The 22,340-nt window shown below is 41.5% G+C and overlaps 2 protein-coding genes across 2 annotated transcripts in view; both read left to right on the top strand.

Moving 5' to 3' along the window:
* Window positions 1-4,696, top strand: part of LOC121727149 (branchpoint-bridging protein-like) — a 56,502-nt gene extending 51,806 nt beyond the window's left edge. Inside the window, exons 3-4 of the mRNA XM_042114827.1 lie at window positions 4,085-4,607; window positions 4,654-4,696. Coding sequence (XP_041970761.1) covers window positions 4,085-4,607; window positions 4,654-4,696 — 566 coding nt within the window. The remainder of the gene's footprint in view (window positions 1-4,084; window positions 4,608-4,653) is intronic.
* LOC121727192 (synaptotagmin-like protein 2) overlaps window positions 4,423-22,340 on the top strand; it is a 52,045-nt gene continuing 34,127 nt past the window's right edge. The window contains exons 1-2 of the mRNA XM_042114886.1: window positions 4,423-7,884; window positions 13,545-13,719. Coding sequence (XP_041970820.1) covers window positions 4,720-7,884; window positions 13,545-13,719 — 3,340 coding nt within the window. The 5' untranslated portion in view covers window positions 4,423-4,719. The remainder of the gene's footprint in view (window positions 7,885-13,544; window positions 13,720-22,340) is intronic.

The raw sequence follows: 22,340 nt of genomic DNA, 5'->3' as shown, positions 1-22,340 counted from the left end.
ATTATTGGTATCATAAGTAGAAGTTTAATGCTTATAATCGTACTTCGTGAAAAGTGAAATAAAATAAAAAAGTTACTATCAACAGAATAAAATCTGCCGCAATGAATAAAATCCTGAAACAAGAAACATATTAACTGTCAACAATATAATAGAGCTACTGCAAGATATATAAAAGAACTGTAAAAACATTCAATAAAAATATCAATTCAATTAATTATCGCTTTTTGTACAACTACGTGACAGTCAACATAAGTGATCATGACTCATGAGTCATTTGGGTAACCGTGACCGACTTACTGTTGCCAAAGTCTAAGCCCAGGCGTGGGCCACAGGCCAAGCGTGGGCCAGGCCATCCGTGGGCAAACACACTTTCATTGCAGTGCCCTTGATATGTTATGTTTATAATTGCTATGACATTTGCTTGGCCTTCACATTAAACGGTTGGAAAACATTGATCAATTTAGTAATTTAATGCGTTTATGTCGGACAAATAGGTGAAAAAAAAGATTCTCTGCAAGAAAATGTCTTCAGTTTTTGGCAATTCGTCTTTTGCCCATGATCGTCATCAATTATGTACCATCTAAGAAATTTATTCATAGGCAGTTTACAGACCAACGTCATTTAGTCGGATCATGTCAATTGTAAATTGTGATCTGTCGGCTTTGTTTGACGTAACGCGACCAATTTACGTAGATCCGTCATCTGCCAATGAATCAACTTCTCTGATAGTACATACTGTAGATAGCTAAGAAATCGGAACCCTTCGTAAGCAAATCCACTTGGCCGATTATTTTAATCATTTAGCTCCTGATTTTAGTTAATTACAGTGAGCCATAAGTGCAAATGTGACAATTATGTAGTCCAAGCCTTCAAGAAGAGAGCGTATTCGCTCTTAATGCTGGTAACGCACTTGCAATTCTTCTGATATTGCGAGTATCCATGGGCGACAGTAGGTGTTTTCCATCAGGTGACCGTTCGCTCGTTTGTCCCCTAATTTTATGAAAAAAGTCATTGGCCAATTTTCACGAAAATTTTCACAAACGCGAATAGGCTTTCCGTCTAGATCAGGGATTCCCAAACTTATTTTGTCCACAGCCCACTTTGAGAGTTTTGGCGCCCCCATTGTTTGCATCCAGATGAAATAAATCGCCCCCAAGCCTCTACACAACGCCCCCATTTTTTTGGGTCCCACACCACACCCCTTAGGACCTCCAGCGCCCACAAGGGGCATTATCACCCACTTTGGGAAAAACTGATCTAGATTCTAAAGTCTAGCTTATACTTTAAATTACAATATTAAGCTAATAATATTCTGATTATTATCAACCGCTGCACGTGATCACATTTATTATTATTTTATATTGTTTTTATCACCTGATTCAAGAGACATTTAGGTGTTCCGCAAAACAGTTTATGCGATTAATTAATTATTATCGATTTATCGATTTGCACAACCTGTGTAAGAAGTAAGAACTTGGTAATTATACTCTGTTCCGAGACATAATATTGTGTAAAACAAGACACTAATGTTTTTTTTATTTTAATAAAGCAAAAAGAGTAGAGAAGAAGAACAGTAAAATCTAATGGGAGGCACGTGCATCAAATATAGAAACTCAAGTTTGGACACTAGATATTTTTATAAACTTCAGGCCAACAATACTTTATTTTGTATGCTTGAGATTTGAGAATAAAATATCTTATATCTTTAAACGACCAATTCTTGTATATAATACCTATATAAATATATAATTTTAATCTCGAAATCCAACGATTTTCATGACATATAGTATAAAGGGGGTTTCGGAGGTGATAAATCGATCTAACTAGAAATAATTTTTAGAAAATGTAATTTTATTCGTGTTTTATCGAATACCGAGCAAAGCTCGGTCAAATAGTTACACTTATTAAAGGTACGTACATATAATATTATGGTACACTAAAACTATTTATTTAAAAATTGTGTCTGTCTGTCTTTTTAATTCCTCTTCACGCGCAAACCGCTCTCAATATTTTTCTGAAATTTTGTATGGATATACTTAGAGTCCCGGAAAAGAAAATTGGATATTTTTATCACGGATAAATGTACGGTTCCCGCGCGATTAACGAATTTTGGCGTAACGGAGATGCGGGCGTAATCTAGTATGTATTTCATAAGTATGTAATCTAGTATGTATTTCATATGTACTTACACATGGTAAAAGATCAAAGGGGGTCGCGAAATATTTTTTTCATACCAGGGGGTATGAAACACTGTTATGCCATAACTAACAGTATTCATATATCAGTGTTTAGTATTTTATTAAAACCCATGAAGTGATCTACCTAGTGATACTAATAATTGTGATGTAATTATACATAACACGTAACAATTAATTCATTACCATCTTTGTGTGTATGTTAATATAATCTAACACGTTGCATTATCATGCATAATGTGTGTTTGTTTTGCTCGTTTCGTTGTTACATGGTAAACCTCCGTTTTATAAACAAACCAAATGACGTTGAATATCGTATTTGATCAATTCTCTTTTATTTGTATGTATTCTTGTCCTGTTCATTTTGTTACGATGTTAATAAGTTGTTTAATTTTTTTTTAAATGAAATAAGGGGGCATACGAGCAAACGGGTCACCTGATGGAAAGCAACTTCCGTCGCCCATGGACACTCGCAGAGTCAGAAGAGCTGCAGGTGCGTTGCCGGCCTTTTAGAGGGAATAGGATAATAGGGGAGGGTAGGGATGGGAAGGGAAGGGAGTAGGGGAGGGAAGGAAAGGGAATAGGGTAGGGGATTGGGCCTCCGGTAAACTCACTCACTCGGCGAAACACGGCGCAAGCGCTGTTTCACGCCGGTTTTCTGTGAGAACGTGGTATTTCTCCGGTCGAGCCGGCCCATTCGTGCCGAAGCATGGCTCTGCCACGTATAGTTACTTCATCTATCTAATCTTAGAATATGTAGAGTAAGATGTGTTACAAATACCGTCTCTATTAATTATTATATAGAGATAGGCTCTAGTTCTATCTCTAAATAGAGTACACAATTAGCTACACAAATACTCTGTAGATTAGGTGTATTATCGGATCTGACTGCGAAGTAATCGTGTGTGAAGGTAAAGTATCGTGTAGCGAGTCGCTTTCCACTCACGACAACAGTTCATGGTGCTTTCTATTCTCATTGGCATATCCGTGAATTGCATATCTATTGCTAAAACGATAATCGATAATGTTTTATTGATTTAAAAAATTATAACAAAAGAATAGTCTTATTGACGAGATTATCTAATCTTCGTGGTATTTCCTCAGAGAAGAAATAAAATAAGAATGACAAAAGAAATAATTCTGAATTGTTTTAATTAATTAATTTATCATAATTTATGTTATGTAGCTTAGTAAAGCGTTTAAAGCACAGTTTATCTAGTATAGAATTTTACTGCATCATAATATTATATTGTAGTGCCTACCGTTTTTCAAAAGCAAAATCGCGCAAAAGTACTGAATAATATTTATTGTAAGGCGTTAAAATTAACTCTTAACAAAACGGCTGTGTCTATTTACTCTTTATTTTTTATTTGTAGCCAATGTTAAGACAAATGAATATTTTTTATACGAATTTAATTAATATTAGTATGTTTAATATCTAATGACATTATGCATTGTTAATATACTTCCCTTATCATGCCTATTGATAATAATAATTAATATGATACCTAGATCGTCAACTTTAAATGTAGGTTTCTGTGCTCACAATAAAATATTTGTGTTACAATTACAATATGTATTACTTACATGATTGATACTACATAATATAATATTATGTGACCTTTATGTTACATCTTCATAGTTCATAATAGTATTGCCATGTATTGGAATACACGACAGTAACATTGATGATTGCTACAATTTTGATTTCCTCATAATATTATAATTTGTGATTATGAACAATGTATTAATTCATGTTTGAAATCTTTCAATGAATAGGTTGATGTGATGTTTAAATTTCGTTTCGATGACCTCACCGAGTCTGATCTATGGTTGTGCGCGATTCACTACGTTTTTTCTCGTTTTAAAAGACCTTTATTTGTTTTCAGATAGCGTGTTGAGCAGCGAGGCGGGTGAAGCGAGCGAGGGGGAGGCCGGGCGCATGCGGCCCGAGGACTACCGCCTCGTGTTCCTCAGCTCGGACTCGTCGTGCCGCGAGGACACGGAGGACAGCGCGTCCACCGCCTCCTCCGCCGCGCCCCCCGCGCCCGACGACTGCGACTGGGACTACTTCGAGCCAGGCGCCCCGCCGCCCCCGCCCCGCCGGCCGCCCGCCGTGCCCCCCGCGCCCGCCTGCGCCCGCGCCTGTTCGTGCGGCGCCGAGCCCCGCGTCGTCGCCGTACCCGTGCCCGTCCCCGTGCCCGTGCCCGCCGCGCTCTGGCCCGCTCTGCTCGCCTTCCCCCCCGCCCCGCCCGCGCCCCACTGGCACACCTACCCCGGCCTGCCGCTCGATGCCGCCGCCCTCGCGCGGTTCACCACCGCGGCCGCCGTCGCCGTCACCGCCGCCGCCACTGCCCACGCCCTGCCGCACAACGTCGTGAAAACGGTGGAGAGATCGGACAAGGCGATCCAGTTCGATGCGCAGCCGGAGCCCCGCGATAACGATAACGATGATAAGGGTATCGAGCGCGCGGCCGCCGCGTCAGACGGCATCGGAGTGATCGCGGAGGACGTCGCGGCCGACATGCCGGACCACCTCGACGCCGAAAGGGCGTTCGCCTCGTCGAACGAATCGGCCGACTCTAGCGACGAGGGCGAGGTCGAGCGGCGCAGCTACGACCTGCGGAGCGGCGCGCCCGACGAGCCCGCCACCTCCGACGAGGACTCCGAGGACTCGGGCGGCGTCGGCGGCCGGTTCTCGCGCGTCTTCGTCGTCAACCCCGCCGACTCCTCGTCGGACGTCGAGGCCGACGCCGACAGCAGCGGCATCGACTGCGATGACTCCTTCGACAAAAAGTCGGACAGCCTCGAGATAATGGCGGTAGAGAATGTTATGCAAAATAATGCCGATTGCGTCGCCGAACCGAATTCAGATAACGCTGCGGACGACGATAACGTCGTCATTTTGGAGTCCGTCAGCTTTTCGGAGGACTACTCGGACCTGCCCTACGCTAGTAATAATGGTAGCGACGTCGGCGCGGATAGTGACTTAAAATTGGCAAACGAAATCGTTGATGATAACATGCTTCAAAGCGAAACCTGTGAAAAGTTCAATAGTTTTAGTGCAGCGTGCGACATTCGTGATCTAAATCAAGAAAGTAATCAAGAGAGTGATCGAAGCCGCAGCCCGTCATTGAACATCGAGTGCGACTCCCTAGATAACTCGTTCAACTCGGACTTCAATATCAAAGTGTGCGTCGAACTGCCCGACGACCGGCCGAGCTCGGCGAGGAACGTCGCGACCGACTCCCAGCCGTCGCTATTGACAAACATCGCCGCAGAATTTCAATCGGAAGACATAAGCCCCCCGCCCGCTGCGCGAGAAAAAATAGACCTGTTCAAAGGTATCGAGCGTACGCTCAGCGAGCTGTTGAAAAAAGAATCGCTCGAGGAGCAGGGGGAGGTGAAAACGTGCGAGCCGCGGGCGGCGCGCGCGGGAGAGGGGGCCGACACACCTGTGGCCGCAGTACGCCGCTCGCGCACGGACGGCCCGGACGGCTCCGCGCGCTTCACTAGCCGCGTTATGATAACGCACGATCGCGTATCCGTGGTCACGTCGGACACGACGCGGCTCATGCGCGACATCACCGTGCACCACACCAACCTGCAGGACGAGCGGGAGGCGCGCGCGCGCGACGACACGAACGAACGAAATTCCGACGCCGAATCGCCGCAACCTTCCGGCGGAGTGACCGTCGTCAGCAACGCCGACACTCTCTCGGCGGTCGTGTGCCTGGAGGAGGGGCTGGCGGACGACGACTCGTGGGTCGAGGACGTCAGCCCCGACGACGAGGAGGCCACCTCCCCGTCCGACTCTGACTCGGGCGACGAGGCGGCGCTGCCGACGAGGGGCGAGGACTTCGCCTTCTGCCGCCGCTCCCTAGACTTCACGCTGCACACGATAGTCGAGGAGAGCTGCGAGGAGAGCGAGGCGGAGCAGGTGACGAAGAAGCCGCGACCCATCTCCGCGACCGAGCTCGAGAAGTACTTCTTCTTCGGCCTGGGCGAGGGCAAAGTAGTGCGAGACGACGAGGAGCACGTCTCGGAGACCTCTAGCGTGTGTAGCGAGGGGGCCGAGTCCATCGTCGACATCGAGCAGCCGAAAAATGCCAGCGACGGCGATGATCTCGTTTCGTCGCGCCTGGAGAAATACTTCCTCTCGGGATTCATGGGTTTCAACCAGGAGAGGCGCGACTCGGACGGATCCGGGAGCGTCGGGAGCGACAGCGAGGGCAAGCAGAGCCCGGAGCAGCGGCGGAAGCGGCTGGTTCGAGCCCGCGGGACGCCGCGATCCCACTCCTCGTCGCTGGATAACCTGCTGACCGGCGAGGAGCAGGCGCAGGAAAATCAGGACGTCTCCGACGGCTCCAGCACGGAGACGGAGGACAGACACGAGTCCCTGGAGCGGCTGGACGCGTCCAACGAGAACAAGCGAAAGAAGCAGAATAAAAAGATGCGCGGGTCACCGGCCGACGAGCGCCGCCAGTCCGCGGAGTTCCCCGAGGAGGCGCGGGAGGACGCGAGGTCCGTATCGGAGGGCGAGGACGGCCGGTCCTCGCCGCGCCCCGAGTTCCCCCCGCTGGGCTCGGAGCTCTCCGAGTCCAAGAAGCAGACGAGCCGAGACAGCGGCTTCGTAGGCAGCTGCGATGACCTCCTGAGAAACGGCGACTCGAGCTCCGAGTTCTCCCGATCCCACGAGCCTAAGGTCGAGTTGGAGGAGATAATCGAGGAGGTGCGACCCGACGTCGAGGAGCGCGTCGAGCGGCCGCCCTCGTCCCGGCCCCCGCCGAGCCCCCTCAGCCGGAAGGACAGCTTCAACAACTGGTCGTCCGACGAGGAGACGAATCTTATGATGACGAAGATGCGCCAATTTTTCAAGCAGATGGTGAACTCGAACGTGCGAACGTCGACGCCGGCGTCGAACTCGAACACGAATTCGGAAACCTCGCGACCGCCTAAACCACCGCAACTACTATATTTCGAGAGCGAGTTGACGCGCCTGATGAAGACCGTTCCCGGAATCAGAGACGAGGAGGTGCGGGAAATCGTCGAGTACCTGTCCAGCGAGGACACGTGGAGCGATTCGTACGATTCGTCCGACTACGCGGGCTCCGACTTGGAGGGAACGTCGGCCAACAGATCGGCGCTGAGAAAGCAGATCTCCGAGAGCTGTAGGGAGATCATAGACGAGTTCGACCGCGGCACCAGCGAGGCGGGGTCCTTGGAACGAGACGCGGTGGGCGCGTACCAGAGATTGGCGGCGACGCTGGGCAGGGCGGGCGAGGGCTCGCCTCCTCTATTCGGCAAGGTTATGCGGCACATCGGCGGCAGACTGGTGGCGCTGATGCACGAGGTATCAGCCGGCGCGTCGCCCAGCACAGACGAGGATAGCGCGTCCGAACCCGGGGCGTTAGCGCGGAGCAAATCCCACGATATTCTCGAAGCGGCGGCGAGTAGGGGTAGTGTGGCTAGTGACTGTGAGCGGTTCTCGTGGCGGGGGAGTTTCGAATCGGCACTCCTCGCGGCGGATTCGCGAGGGACTTTAGGGGGTGTGAGTGAGGCGAGGCGGTCCCCCGCAGGGGCGGATCTAGCCGCGCAGAAATCCCATTCCCGAAGCTGTGGTGCTATTAGTGGTAGTGAGGATAGACTGTGGCGGGGACGACGACGCGCCTCCGCACCTGATGCAGAGGTAAGTTTCACTTAAACAATCTTAAATATTAAGCAGAAAAACTTACTCCCCTACTAATCAAAATATTTACACAGTGGATGCGCTATTGTTTTGTCCTCTTCTTATACGCAAAGAGAAATATAATCACTACGTTTCTTATACGTTAGAAAAGTCACTTGATATAGGGCTAAACATGATATTGCTTATTCATTGTGAAACTACCTCAATCATTAAATATGAAATGCTATTAACAATCAATGAATAAAGGTTTTAAAGGTCAACACTCAACAATCAATGAATCTTGAGTGTAAACAAAAATATCTGATTGCCATATCATTTGTTACGTAAAACGTATGTGAAAAACAATGCAAAAAAATTGTTAACGCAGTCATTCAATTCATTATTATTCCTACAATTGAACAAAACAAGCAAGGTATAAAACTATAAACCTTATCTAGCCCTCGATACCTGCTCGGCGAAACAATTTCAAACTCAATTATTACCTTTAATGACGTAGGTACTTAAAACCTGATAACGCGATAATGGCTCTAATTCCCTTCACTTTTAAATAATGAAACTAAACTAAACAAAACACAGGCAAACACAAATCTCATGGGCAGACACAAAACTCACGGGTAAGAAACATTTAAACTCAAGCGCAGACACAATACTCACGGGCAGACACAAATGACAAAACTCATGGGAAGCAACAAAACTCACTGACAGATACAAAACTCACGTGCAACAACAAAACACACGGGAAGACACAAAACTCACGGGCAATGGGTTATGAAACAAAAAGTCACACGCATATTTCGCGTTACACAATTTAGAAACATAGTGTATGTGATAATAAGACAATGCAAGTGAAACATTATTTGTGTAAATGTCATTAATGTGTAATTGTACACGAAATATTAATAATTAAAGTTATCCACACTAATATCATCAATTCGAAAGTGACTCTGGACATAAAATACTTTTTATCCGGGAAAAATTTACAGTTCTCGCGCGATAAACAAATTTTAGCGCAACGGAATTGCGGACGTCATCTAGTGAAATATAAAACTAAAGTTATAATAATATACTCTGTACACTGTAACGTGAAGACATAATAATATGAATTGAAATTTAGAATTACTTTGTAACTCTAAATTTTGAATAATCTACTGGTATCAATGATAAAATGTATGTCTTTTCTAATCTTGTACAAATTATCAAAGTGTTAGATAATATTACATAGTACATATTAATATTTTGTTTACGTCTTCCCTGTTACAAGCATTAGAAATATTAACTGGTCACTGTGCATTTGTGTCCTCCTAACACTATTTTTTGTTGTTTAATTTTTAATGCCATCTTGTTCAAAATCATCTAAAGAATATAAGTGCATTCTGAATAACTCAATACGTAATTTTTTGTGGGTTAGTACACGAATGCTTTTAACAGCGTCCAATTAGGAAGATAGTGGTTACCTAAATATTCATTAACCAATAATAATTTAACACATTTAATCTAACTTTCTAAGCTTAAACGAGTCTAGTTTAGTGTTTATATTTTATAGTAAGTAGTAAAATTTTAGATTTCTCTCGTTTCTCACATTTAATTCTATTTATCACTAACTAATAATCAAAGTACTAAATTCTGCTTTAACTGTAAATGAAAATAGTTTCATGGTTCATATAAAAGATAGGTATATGGCAATTTATAAATAGATGATGATTCATTATAGTTAATCATTATTGAGCAATAATAAATAATCATATAATGATTTATGTTTATGAAAAGACCAATCGAACTTGATCATCTATCAAATTGATTAATCAAATTGAATTTTAACACGTAACCTTTTATGTTAACCTTTTTTAGTTTCATGCTACCTAATTCATAACTTTAATATTAAAACTTGAGATTAATATGGAAGATTTTCCTGGAAGATTTTATAAAATAGAAAAACAACCATTCTTAATCATCCTCACTCAGATGTACAATTCTATTCTTATTTCTATATCTGTTTCTGATATCTCATACTTACATGGAATCTAACTATTTAGTATATTTTAGTCATCTGTGGTACTAATTATTATACTTACATAGTACCTGTTTTATAATCTGTGATAGTTTGAAGACCCCTCTCCCTAATCTGTAGGTGTTTTTCCCTAAATTTCTGCTCAAAACTAAATCTATATCTCAATAATGCCATCGCATCTGCTGTGGAAGATTTGTACAGTATTTTCAGAGCGAAATTACCACAACTCAAATATTGTATTGCCTAGAATTTTGAATTTCCGTATGGTTGACTAAAAATCTACACCTAAAGGCTTTAACACCTTTCTTCAGTCTGCGCCAACTGTCACCACAAAAATCCGACCATTTTGACACTAGACCACACGAATTAGGCGTTATCGTCAAATTAGATAACTTTAAGTATCAAAACGCAGTATTACATCGCACTCTTGTCTTTATGATAACATCGCACACTTGCCTTTGTGATAAGCGAGTTTTCAAGGACTCGATTGCCTTTACTATCCATTATAAACGCGAAAGTGTGTCTGTCTGTCTGTAACCCCTTCACTCCCAAACCGCTGCACCGATTTTGCTGAAATTTGGTATGGAGATACTTTGAGTCCCGGGCAAGGACATACGATACTTTTCATCCCAGAAAAATGTATGGTTTCCGCGCGATAAACGCGGATTTGGCGCAGCGTGCGAGCGTCATCCAGTATGATATATTGCAGTGTTATTGAACCAGCGTACGATATTTACAAGGAAATCAACATTTCACAAGCGACGGTTTCGCAAGCGTGCCCGATAACGCTTGGCGGATTAGAAGTGATTGACAGAGTTTAAGAGTTGTGTTCAAGTATTTTTAACCGAGTGGCGAAGCTAAATGGGAATTATTACATGTACTATCACAAAATTCAAAGACGGGCCTATGTTATAGGTATCGTCCCCGGGACGGAATTAGGAGCCCAAAAATTTTTTTTTAAATATGAATATTTTTGTTAAATCTACTTTTAAACTTTTCCTAAAGGCGTTAACACATTTTTGATTATTTTTAAAAATAAACGAATAGTGAAGCTAAAGTTTGATGTTTCATTTATAACTGTAGTAGGTATTTTATTTTATTTTTTTAGAACGCTTTTTAAAAAAGTGGACGTTATAAGGCGACTGTACCTTACAGGCCGGCAACTCTTCTAATGTTGCGAGTGTCCATGGGCGACGGTAGTTGCTTTTCATCAGGTGACCCGTGTGCTCGTTTGTTCCCTTATTTTATGAAAAAATTTATGTTGTAGGTTCATGGTAGTATTACGGTGGGTTGATCGTGCCTAAGCGAGGAGTAGGGTTTTAGTGTGTAGATCCTGTGAGGAGTCCCACATACCCCGGTCAACGTCCCCAGACCACCGGGGATGCACAAAGCATTTGCCCCATGTAAAAACAAAGTTTCATGGTAGTAACTAGTGCCGACTCCGCTTCTAATGAATGAGGTGTTTATAGTATTGAATGACCTTACTGTGACCCACTTTCAATTGACACGCTTTTTGCTACCACATGACATGTCTGTTTGCTTCTGTTTTATGTACTATCAGATTAACTGATTTATAGGCAGACCAACCGCTATTTAATCGGATTATGTATCAATTTCATAGTACATTAGATACATAATATATTTAAGGTGACGCCACGTTAAAGTAAAAAACCGTGTTGGATATGTTTTAGATTTCTTGTTTTTTATAACAAGCAATGGAACAGCAAAAAATGGAAAGGGCGTAAGCGACAAAATGGTTTTTGTCGCGTAATTTAAAAACCATAAATACATTTCATATAAGCTATGGGCAAATTAAAGTGTATGCTTGAACCAATTTATGTACAAATTTTGGAAGCTTAAATCACTCTCCTCTGTTGGCAAAATAGGAATACCTTTGTTTACAGAGGTCTTTTTGATCGATTATTCTGTGTTATAAAAGTTGACCAATCGTGTTATGCTATGGGTAATTCAAAGACAAAGACATGATGAATACTGACAATGAACTTTAATTTCGTAGCTTTAGTCATTGCTGAGAAAAATCGATATCGCTACAGACAAATTATCAAGGCGTCGCCTTAATTAGGTAGTTATATAGGGGTTATTCTGAAATTCAGATAGAGAAGCTGTGCCAAAACATCGACAAAATTACTGTTTTAACAAACTATCCAAAATATGCACCGCCAAAAGCTTCTGTAGTTTGCGTCTACCTAATGCCGTTTCACAATAAAACATGTCTATCAGTAAAAGTAGGTAAAACCTACATCGTTTAAATTGGCAATTTACATGAAACAGTGTTATTGAATTAGTTGATAACGGTAATTTACATAATTAGTAGAAATTCGATGGTCTGATTCATACATTAGCATCGTAATGAGCATAATTGATTTATTATTGGCTCAATTATTTCCTTATTGCAGCTTGAGGCGCTGGAGGTAAACTTTCTATTTACTTTGATTTTGCATTATTTGGATTTAGAATTTAGATTACCATATAAGTTGAGCCTAGTATAATATTTAGTATGTCCGGTATCATTCATTAGCTTGTCTCTTTCATTAGAATTCACTCGTCAATTTCGCATGCACACGAATGTTTTGCTTTTGCTCTTTTTCCATAACAAAAAATGTAGGATATTTGGTAGTAGGCTGTTTAGAGAAGTCCTATTATTGGATCGAAAAACTGCTCTATTTAATACTGTATCCTTAAGCCCGCACTTGTGTCTGTCTGGGTTAAAATGAACCCTATAAATAATATATACTATAGGTATTGTTAGTATTGTTATTTTTCTCGTTTCCTTATGATGAAAAAGGCATGTTTAATTCGCATTGTCGCAAATGGGCATTACCGAGATCATTGGTATTATAACAATATTATCTCCCAATAGGGATGATGACAAGGTCAAAGATTAGCGAATTTTGTTAATAAAATAAAGAAATCACGGTAAAAAATAAGTGTTCCCAAAATTTCAGCTTGATAGCATTTGTATTTTTTTTTGGTATGCGCCTTCAAAGTTGGATATTCAAGTCGTTTTTTTTTCAATTAAATTTCTTAATATTTGTATACAATTTGATAACTTATGCAATTAAAAGCAACTTTTGTTATGAAACCACTTTCATAAACGCAATATTTAATATACCTGACGAACAAAGTTGTCTCCCGATGCGTACAAACTACGAAAGACTGACGTCATATTTTCGTAGCACTTTGTATGGAGCGTTTCGGGCAGGTCTTTTTTATGAGATATTTGAATTGTCACATCTTGGTGAATTTTTAAGCTATCAGAGTCATTCTTTCAACGATGTTTCTATTTTTTAAGTGTCTTTCAATTACCGATAAGAAAAAAAATAGTCATTATGTCTTTTCGCTGCAATTGATTTTGTATTTCTACAAAGAACCCCTAACCCTTCACATAAGCTAAATTATTCAATTTAAGTGACCCCGTGTATTTCGCAAATCGCAGCTTATTCATTAATATCGTAGATATATACTTAGTTGACTAACCCGTAAATCTTAAAAGCCTGGCAACGCACCTGCAGCTCTACTAATGTTGCGAGTGAGTTGGCGTGGTAGTTGATTTCCATCAGGTTTGCTCGTTTACCCCATAAAAAACAAAAACCGTGTATTTAAAAGTTTACTGATCCATCTGATTTTCCAGGAGGAGGAACAGCGGTCCGGCTCGCTCCCCCGCCTGCCGGTTTCTCCGGCCGGTCCGGTCAAGTCGGCCCGGTACCGCGCGCCCGGCTTCCGGACAGCCACGCGCGCGGCCTCCGCCCCCGGCCTCCACGTGCCCCGCCGGAGACGACACGTGCAACCGCCCGCGACCAACCAGGGTGAGTTTTTTAAACCAGCCAAAAAAATGTTATTAGTAGCCAGTAGGTATATTTATATATCTATTCTTTTGGCACATTAAGCTTGTAGGAACGTACAGTTTACATTTGTACCTACTTAACACAAAAAAATATTAACTATATTATGTACTATTTGCTAAAACTATAGGATACTAAATATCCGGATCTTTGACATTTGATAAATTAATGCGTTCCTAAAATTAATATAGTACAAAAACATGTTTTATAAATATGTTTCTGTACAACATCATAAATGGGAGCAGCGCACCCGTTGAAGTCTTTTTATGAAGCTTTCAATTTGTATACCGCGCGAGTCGTCTCGATCTCTCTTAATGTAATGCTAACATAATAATTTTATGTATTTCGTACTGTACTACTGACCACGTTATAATAGACACTCAAACGTCACTTAAATTAAGAGGAAGTTAAGTCACGAAAACTAGTCTGTGTAAAGTGATTCTTAAACTCAGTAATCTGCAACTAAGTAAGTTAGGTAATTTAAGACTTGTTTCTTCGAATGAGAAGTCTTTGTATGCTTATAATAATATCTATGGACGCTTCACACCACGTCAGTCTGGCCACGGGGCCAGACTGACGTGGTGTGAAGCGTTATACTATGATGCGAAGCGTTATACTATACATATTATATTCAAGATCTTTATTATATGGTAGTTATGGTACACATATATTTTAATACAGTACATCCATGACCCAGGAACTTTGAAAACTTTTTGTTCCGTCGGCGGGATTCGAACCCGGAACCGCCGGCTTGAGCTACCAACAGCCACCAGCCAACCAACTGAGCCACAGAGGTCACAAAGGTCGTCTGTTGCTTGTGCTCTTGCGGTGTAGCCACTCCGCGCGTTCGAGCGGATGCAAATGAATCGAGCCTAATTAGACCTTATAACATTACGCTGAAACAAACGTCAAAACAATTTCCCTTTTGGTAGTAACTGTATATAATCCATATCCATACTAATATTATAAATGTAAAAGTGTGTCTGTCCGTTACTTCTTCACGCCCAAACTTCTGAACCGATTTTGCTGAAATTTGGAATGCAGATTTTGAGTTGCGGATCCATAGGATACTTTTTGTCCCTAAAAAATGTACGGTTACCGCGCGATAAACGAATGCAACGGCGGACGTCACCTGATATGAACTAACATCTCACAATACAGCGCGCAGCGCGACGGAATCTAGATAAACCACAATGGCGGTCTGAGAACGTTACGACAGCGCCCCTGCCGCGGCCCGCGCCGCTTGCGACAGCCTTGTGGCCGGGTAAATACTGTTTATAAACTACTAGCGACCCGCCCCGACGTCGTACGAGTATAAAATATATATCCACTGAAAAAAATATTAAAATCGATAGCCTATATTCCTTCACGTGGTCTACTTCTTATCTGTGCTAAATAAAATAAAAATTGCTCCAGTAGTTCGCGAGATAAGCCCTTTCAAATAATTTCCCCCGTTTTTTTCACATTCTCCTATTAGTCAGCGTGATAAAATATAGCCTATAGCCTTCCTCAATAAATGGGCTAACACTGAAAGAATTTTTCAAATCGGACCAGTAGTTCCTGAGATTAGCGCGTTCAAGTTAGCCCTTTCAAATAATTTTCCCCGTTTTTCCATATTTTCCTCTATGTCTTCGCTCCTATTAGTCTTAGCGAGATAAAATATAGCCTATAGCTTTCCTCGATAAATGGGCTATCTAACACTGAAATAATCATCAAAATCCGTTGCGTAGTTTTGATGATTAAAGGGAACAAAGGGACATGAGGGAAAAAAGCGACTTTGTTTTATAATATCGATATAGTACGAGCAGCATCTAGTAAATAGAAATAGACTAGATGCTGCTCGTAACTTTGTCGGCCTTAAATGAGTTTATTCCTTGGAAACCGTAAATTTTTCGGGATAACTATTGCCTTTTTTTGGGGTCAAAGTATCAAGTTGATACTTTGACCCCAAAAAAATCGTCGAAACTCATCGAAATCCTGCCACCCATACGCTTTGTTTAAATTTAGATTAAGATGAATGAAATTGCAGTATACATGGTATCGATCTCTGTGTTACGTCTTCAACAGCAAAACCGCTTTTAATGAAAGCCGCGTAGATACTTTGAAATATGAAACACGATATTGAATAGTTTTATTCCCGGAAAAATGTGCGGTTACTGAGCAACAAACGAATTTGTACTTAGAAGTTGCAGGCAACATTTAGTTGAGTATATCTGCAAAGTGTTATATACCACACTTTCGCGACTGTGACGAATTAGCACAGTGATTTCAAATTGATATGTTACGCGTCGCGTTCGACAGTTGTTAATAAACTATTGTTAACCGACTATAGCGATGAGAAAAGTAATGATTTTGGAATTCTATGAGCTTATCTCGACCAATTTCGTATCTATGTATATTTAGACATTGTCTAATCTCTAAAAGGTTATGGGGAAAAACGTTAACAACACAAAAATTGACATTTTCCTACAGATAACTCCTCGCTAAATTATTTCTCTCCACCAAAAATATAATCAGTTATTCTTCTCAATTTAAGTTTAGGATCGTAAAGATTTTTGCCCTTGCTTATGCTTATGATATTCTAATATATAAAACTCTCATTTAAAATATGAATTAAATGTCAATAATAATCATGTAAGTTGTAACTATCTTAACCCACAAATAAATAAATGTGCTAAAAGAGACACTTTCAATGAAGTCATTCTTTTGTAGGCCAAAAGGTTAATTTTTCATTCATAAAAGCTTGAATGAGTCAGAAACTCAGAACTCATAATAAACTTATGATTCATATTTACCCTAAATTCAATATGATAATGTAACCATTCCAATAACAATAATGCATAATTACTTACTTATTATAAGCGATTATTATTGACAGGTACCCCAAATCCGATAAAATAATTTATGTATACAAATTATAATTACTAACTTGTTTTACGTGATTATAATATAATTATATTGACAGGTAAAGTGCTAGATTTACCGTCTTGCTCTATTTACTCCGGAATGAAAAATTTCCTATATCATATCCCGGGACTTAAAGTATTTTCATACCAAATTTCAGCGAAATCAGTTCAGTGGCTTGAACGTGAAGAGGTAACAGCCAGACAGACACACTATCGCAATTACAATATTAGTATTTAGTATGTATGTATTGTATAATGCTGTCTCTATCTTTTTAATTCTAGGGTGGTAAAATATATTTATGTATATCAGCAATATCTAGGTTTATAAGGGGAGTTTCTGCTCACCTATTAGGGGACATTACACTAGGAGTAGGAAGTCATTGACCCCACAATTATCGGTCACGGACCGCGAAACCGCTTCCGACTGTTTACCCAATTTTGAGCTTTTTACCTCTGTTTGTCTCCCTCTTCTTTTGTATGTACTAAAACGGGACAGACAAAAGTAATATATTTACCTTTGTTTATCTAACTGTCTCGTTCCTATTCTGTATTTTAGAGCGAGACAAAAAGATCATAACAACAATGAAAATGTTGTTAGAAGGTGGTATAGACAGCACCTCAGTTTCAATTGTTGTACATTCCAATGTATTCTAAAAGATTATACAAGGTGTAACAAAAATAAGTGATAATACTTTAGGGTGTGTATGTGTTCCTTATAGAGAGTTCACTGTGAAAGTAGCAGCGCTGAAAGACCAATTTTTTTTTTCACTTTTGTATGGGGAAACTCGTGACGTTCGGGCGCTTGCCCATACAAAAGTGAAAAAAAAATTTGGTCTTTCAGCGCTGCTACTTTCACAGTGAACTCTCTACAAGGAACACATACACACCCTGAAGTATTATCACTTATTTTTGTTACACCCTGTATAAACAAAAGCAAAGGAAGTTTACTTATCACATTTACGAAAAGATGGATTTTTATTTGCTTTTGCGGTTTTCAACAAGGTATTAGTTATTACTAGATGATCTTCGTATCACTTTTCCCCTGATATAAACCTTCCCTGGACTTCCACGAATATTAAGAGGCTTAAATTAAGTAAATCGCTTAGCCATTCTCGAGTTATAGTGAGACTAAAAAATTTGAAAATCCATTTTTACTTTTGCATGGCCAAAGTCAGGACGCCCATACAAATAAAAAAAACTGCCCTTTCACCGAAAACTCTTTTTTTTTTTTATTTGTGTAGGCGAGCGTCTAAGCGCCATGAATTTCACCATACAAAAGTCAAAAATCAGTCAAGTTCGACTTGGTCTCGTGCACGAAGGGTTCCGTACCATAATAGAGCAAAAATAGGCAAACATTGTGTTTTTTGTATGGAAGCCCTTCCTGATTATTTAATTTATTTTAACTTAGTTTTGTTACATGTATTTTTTTTATTATGTAATAAGGGGGCAAACGAGCAAACGGGTCACCTGATGGAAAGCAACTTCCGTCGCCCATGGACACTCGCAGCATCAGAAGAGCTGCAGGTGCGTTGCCGACCTTTTAAGAGGGAAAAGGGTAATAGCGGAGGGTAGGGATGGGAAGGGAAAGGAAGGGAATAGGGGAGGGTAGAGAAGGGAATAGGGTAGGAGATTGGGCCTCCGGTAAACTCACCCACGGCGAAACACAGCGCAAGCGCTGTTTTACGCCGGTTTTCTGTGAGAACGTGGTATTTCTCCGGTCGTGCCGGCCCATTCGTGCCGAAGCATGGCTCTCCCACGTTGTATATAGATTATACTCTTATAAGGCTTCTATATTAAAATACTAAATAGGGGAGTGTAGAGTTTCATATCGGTTTGGTGTTACCGCAGGAATGCACACTGCACAGTGCTTCTGTTTCAAATACTTATACTTAATAAACATTGGCTCATACGAAAATAATTATAGAGCAACTTATGCGATGTTTTGTCTTTATCTGTTAATTTTTCAATGTATTAGACACAGATATTAACGTTTTAAATAATTACACTTTCTTCTTTAGGATTTTGTTTTCTTTTTAAAGGCAAGAGCCTTTTATTTGTAAGCTGTCATAGTCATGTAAAATATTTTTATAACCTTAGCCTTTAAAACATTTTTCCACTATTTAAATTTTTTCAAATGTCCATAATTAATAATTATGTATTGTGGATCATAATGATGAGTTACCAAATAACTTTGGGTTTATGAAGAAGACTATAACTCTACATAATAAAATTTTAATCGTATGATAATAAATTATTATGTGTTTCCGTAAACATACTCTTATTATTATATATCACGATGCGGTAACGACGAATGAATATTAATATTTGATCTCGTCGTGTTAGGTCATGTGAAGAAACACCATCAATTGGGTTAAATGTTATTTAATAAATATTACTTTGAGAATATATCTACTCTATTTATAGGGTTCTGATTCTCTTAATTCGGATTTTGTTTCGATCACAGGCTGTCTTATGTGTGAGACAACAAATCTGCGCGCGAAGCGAAACAGGAATCAGGTCCCTAAAATGAAGTTGATAGAAATTGATAGTAAAGAAATTGATAAAAAAGCGGGTCGACCCAATTTCCCAGTTGGAGTCTCCGATCGCTTGTGAGGCTGTCCAGCTCGTAAGCCATCGATCGATTCAATCGAAGATCGGATATACGAAGATTGGAACCGTAGACCGTAATTCGGTTCAAACTAAGATATATGCGTATTTAGCAATAATACAACTTAGGACATGCTAACGAAAATACGTTTATTAACAGAATGACGATGACAACTTTTGACAGTAAATACAATGCTTATCAAAAAGGTAAACTCATAAAAAGGTTCTATACAAACACCACACCCTCACACTAAATTATAAAATACTACATAACTAGCCTAAGTAACCCTATCTATCAAACATCAAAATAATCAGCCTCAGTGACTTAATAAGATGATATTAAACAACTAATAGCCAAACCTATCAATCGGCTTCGTAAGGCGCTTGGGTCGGTGCAAGCGTACAGGTGGAACTGAGGTCGGTGGATTCGTCGCCACGGGAGTGTCGCTTGAAGAAGGTGTCTCTACTAGTACAGGGACGCCATTCTCGCCCGCAGCTGGGTTACTACAGGGACCCCTTGAGGTTCCCGGGGTATGCGTGTCCGGAGGCTCATACGGCACTGCCCACGGTTTCATCTGGTCCACGTGCCTTTTAAGTTGCCCTAGACCCGTATTCACTACGTAGTGCCGAGAGCCTACTCCTTCCTCTACTCTCCCTTGCACCCATTTTTCGCCTTGCGCGTAATTGCGCACCACGACATCCTCCCCAACTTGAAAAGCTCGCACTTGACCCCCGGCGGACCCTATTTGCTTTTCTTGAGCTACCCGCACCCTATCCTCAATCGGACTACCCCGCCTCAAATGGTCTAATCTCGTACGTAGCGTTCTACGTTGTAACAGCATGGCGGGCGACACACCCGTTGTGCTGTGCTCTACGTTCCTATATGCCAGCAGGTACGCCTGCAATGCTGCATCTAAATCGCAGCCATCCCGGGCTGATTTTTTTAACGCCCGCTTGCAAATTCTGACTGCTCCTTCGGCGGCACCATTAGAGGCCGGGTGATAAACCGCCGAAAACGAAATCTTAATACCGTTATTTGTCATGAAATCGAGATATTCTCTACTAGAGAAAGGTGGTCCATTATCGGACACTACTTGTTTCGGCAGCCCAAACCGCGCAAACGTTTCCCGTAGCACCTTAATCACCGCGCTAGCGGTCGTCCTCGGCATGTGAAAAACTTCCAGCCACTTGCTGGTCGCGTCGATAACCACTAAGAATGTTTTACCATTTAAAGGGCCCAAGAAATCTACATGCAACCTCGACCACGGTTCCGGCTCATGCGGCCACGGCTGTATCATCGCCTTAGGTGGAGCCGAGCTCTCAGCTACGCACGTAGCGCAATCCCTACACACTCTTTCGATATCTGTATCTATCCCCGGCCACCAAACGAAGCTGCGCGCTATACTTTTCATCTTAACTATCCCCATGTGCCCTACATGCAATTCGCTCAAAATATAAGATCGCAAACTAGCCGGTATAACTATTCTATATCCCCACACGATACACCCCGTGTCGATATATAACTCATTGCGTCTCGCGAAGTAGGGTTGCAATTCCGCCTCTGGGCACGAATCGGGCCAGCCAGAATGCAAAAATGACATCACCCTTCTAAGGATACTATCTATGCTGACCTGTTTTTGTATCTCCTTCCTAGTAATTGGTAAAAAAGATTGCACGAACGAAAGATATGTGCTCTCTTGTTTCACGCTAACCTGTTGAGCAACCGGTAATCTAGACAAGGCATCCGCCGCGTTATTCTTGCTACTAACATATTCGATTTTATAATCGTAACCACCTAGTATAACGGCCCATCTTTGCATCCTACTAGCCGCCATGACCGGAATACCCGCCTTGTCTCCGAAAATAGAAACCAGGGGCTTATGATCCGTCCTCAGAATAAACTTACGCCCATATACATATTGATGGAATTTTCGTACACCAAATATAATAGACAAAGCCTCCCGCTCAATTTGGGAGTAATTTTTCTCTGCCGAGTTAAGCGTTCGGGAAGCGTATGCGATCGGTCTCTCACCCTGAGACGTAATATGCGAAATGACTGCTCCTATACCTATACTACTGGCATCTGTCGTCAAAATAAGTGGTAAGTCTAAAGAATAGTGTACGAGGACTTCACTAGAGGCTAAAATGTTTTTAACATCGTTAAATGCCCGCTCACATCTCTGGTCCCACCTAAACTTAGAATCCTTCTTAAGAAGGTCGTATAAAGGTGCTAGTATAGTACTCATATTGGGGACAAATTTAGCATAATAGATCACTAGCCCTAGGAAAGATCGCAAATCGGAAACGTTAGCTGGTGTTTTAACTTCCTTAATCGCTTCAACCTTATGAGGGTCAGTATGAACTCCATTCTTATCGATAACAAAGCCTAAGTACGTAACTGAGTTGCCGAAAAGAGTACATTTATCTTTTCGAACTCTCAAACCCCATTTCTCCAGTCTCGTAAAAACTTCCTTTAAGGTAGCTAGATGTGACTCATCATCCTTACCCGTTATGATAATATCGTCCAAGAAAACGCCTACCCCGGGCAATCCCGCAAAAATCTGTTCCATCTTTCTTTGAAAAATTCCCGGACTAGATGCTAAGCCAAAAATTAGTCTATTATACTTAAATAAACCTTTATGTGTATTAATAACTGTGAATTTTTGGGATTCATCGAGTTCGAATTGCGTATAAGCCTGCGATAAGTCAATTTTAGAAAATTTATCTCCTCCATGCAATTTGGCTAATAGATCTTCAACCCGAGGTAACGGAAAACGATCGATTTCTAAACACTTATTTAACGTCAGTTTGAAATCACCACAAATCCGTATTGTGCCGTCCTTTTTCATTACCGGCACGATAGGCGTCGCCCAGTCCGAGCTCGACACAGGTGAAATGACGCCATCACGCTGCAGCTGTTCGAGTGCCCGTTCTACCGGCTCACGTAAAGCGTAAGCTAACGGGCGAGCACGTAAAAAGATCGGCTGTGCTCCCTCTCGTAAACGAAAACCGACTGTTCCACCCGTATACTTCCCGAGTCCGTCCGCAAACACCTTAGAGAACCTGGAACTG

Source organism: Aricia agestis, chromosome 5, assembly GCF_905147365.1.
Source record: "Aricia agestis chromosome 5, ilAriAges1.1, whole genome shotgun sequence".
Taxonomy (NCBI): Eukaryota; Metazoa; Arthropoda; class Insecta; order Lepidoptera; family Lycaenidae; genus Aricia; species Aricia agestis.
This window is presented reverse-complemented; position numbering and strand designations above follow the sequence as displayed.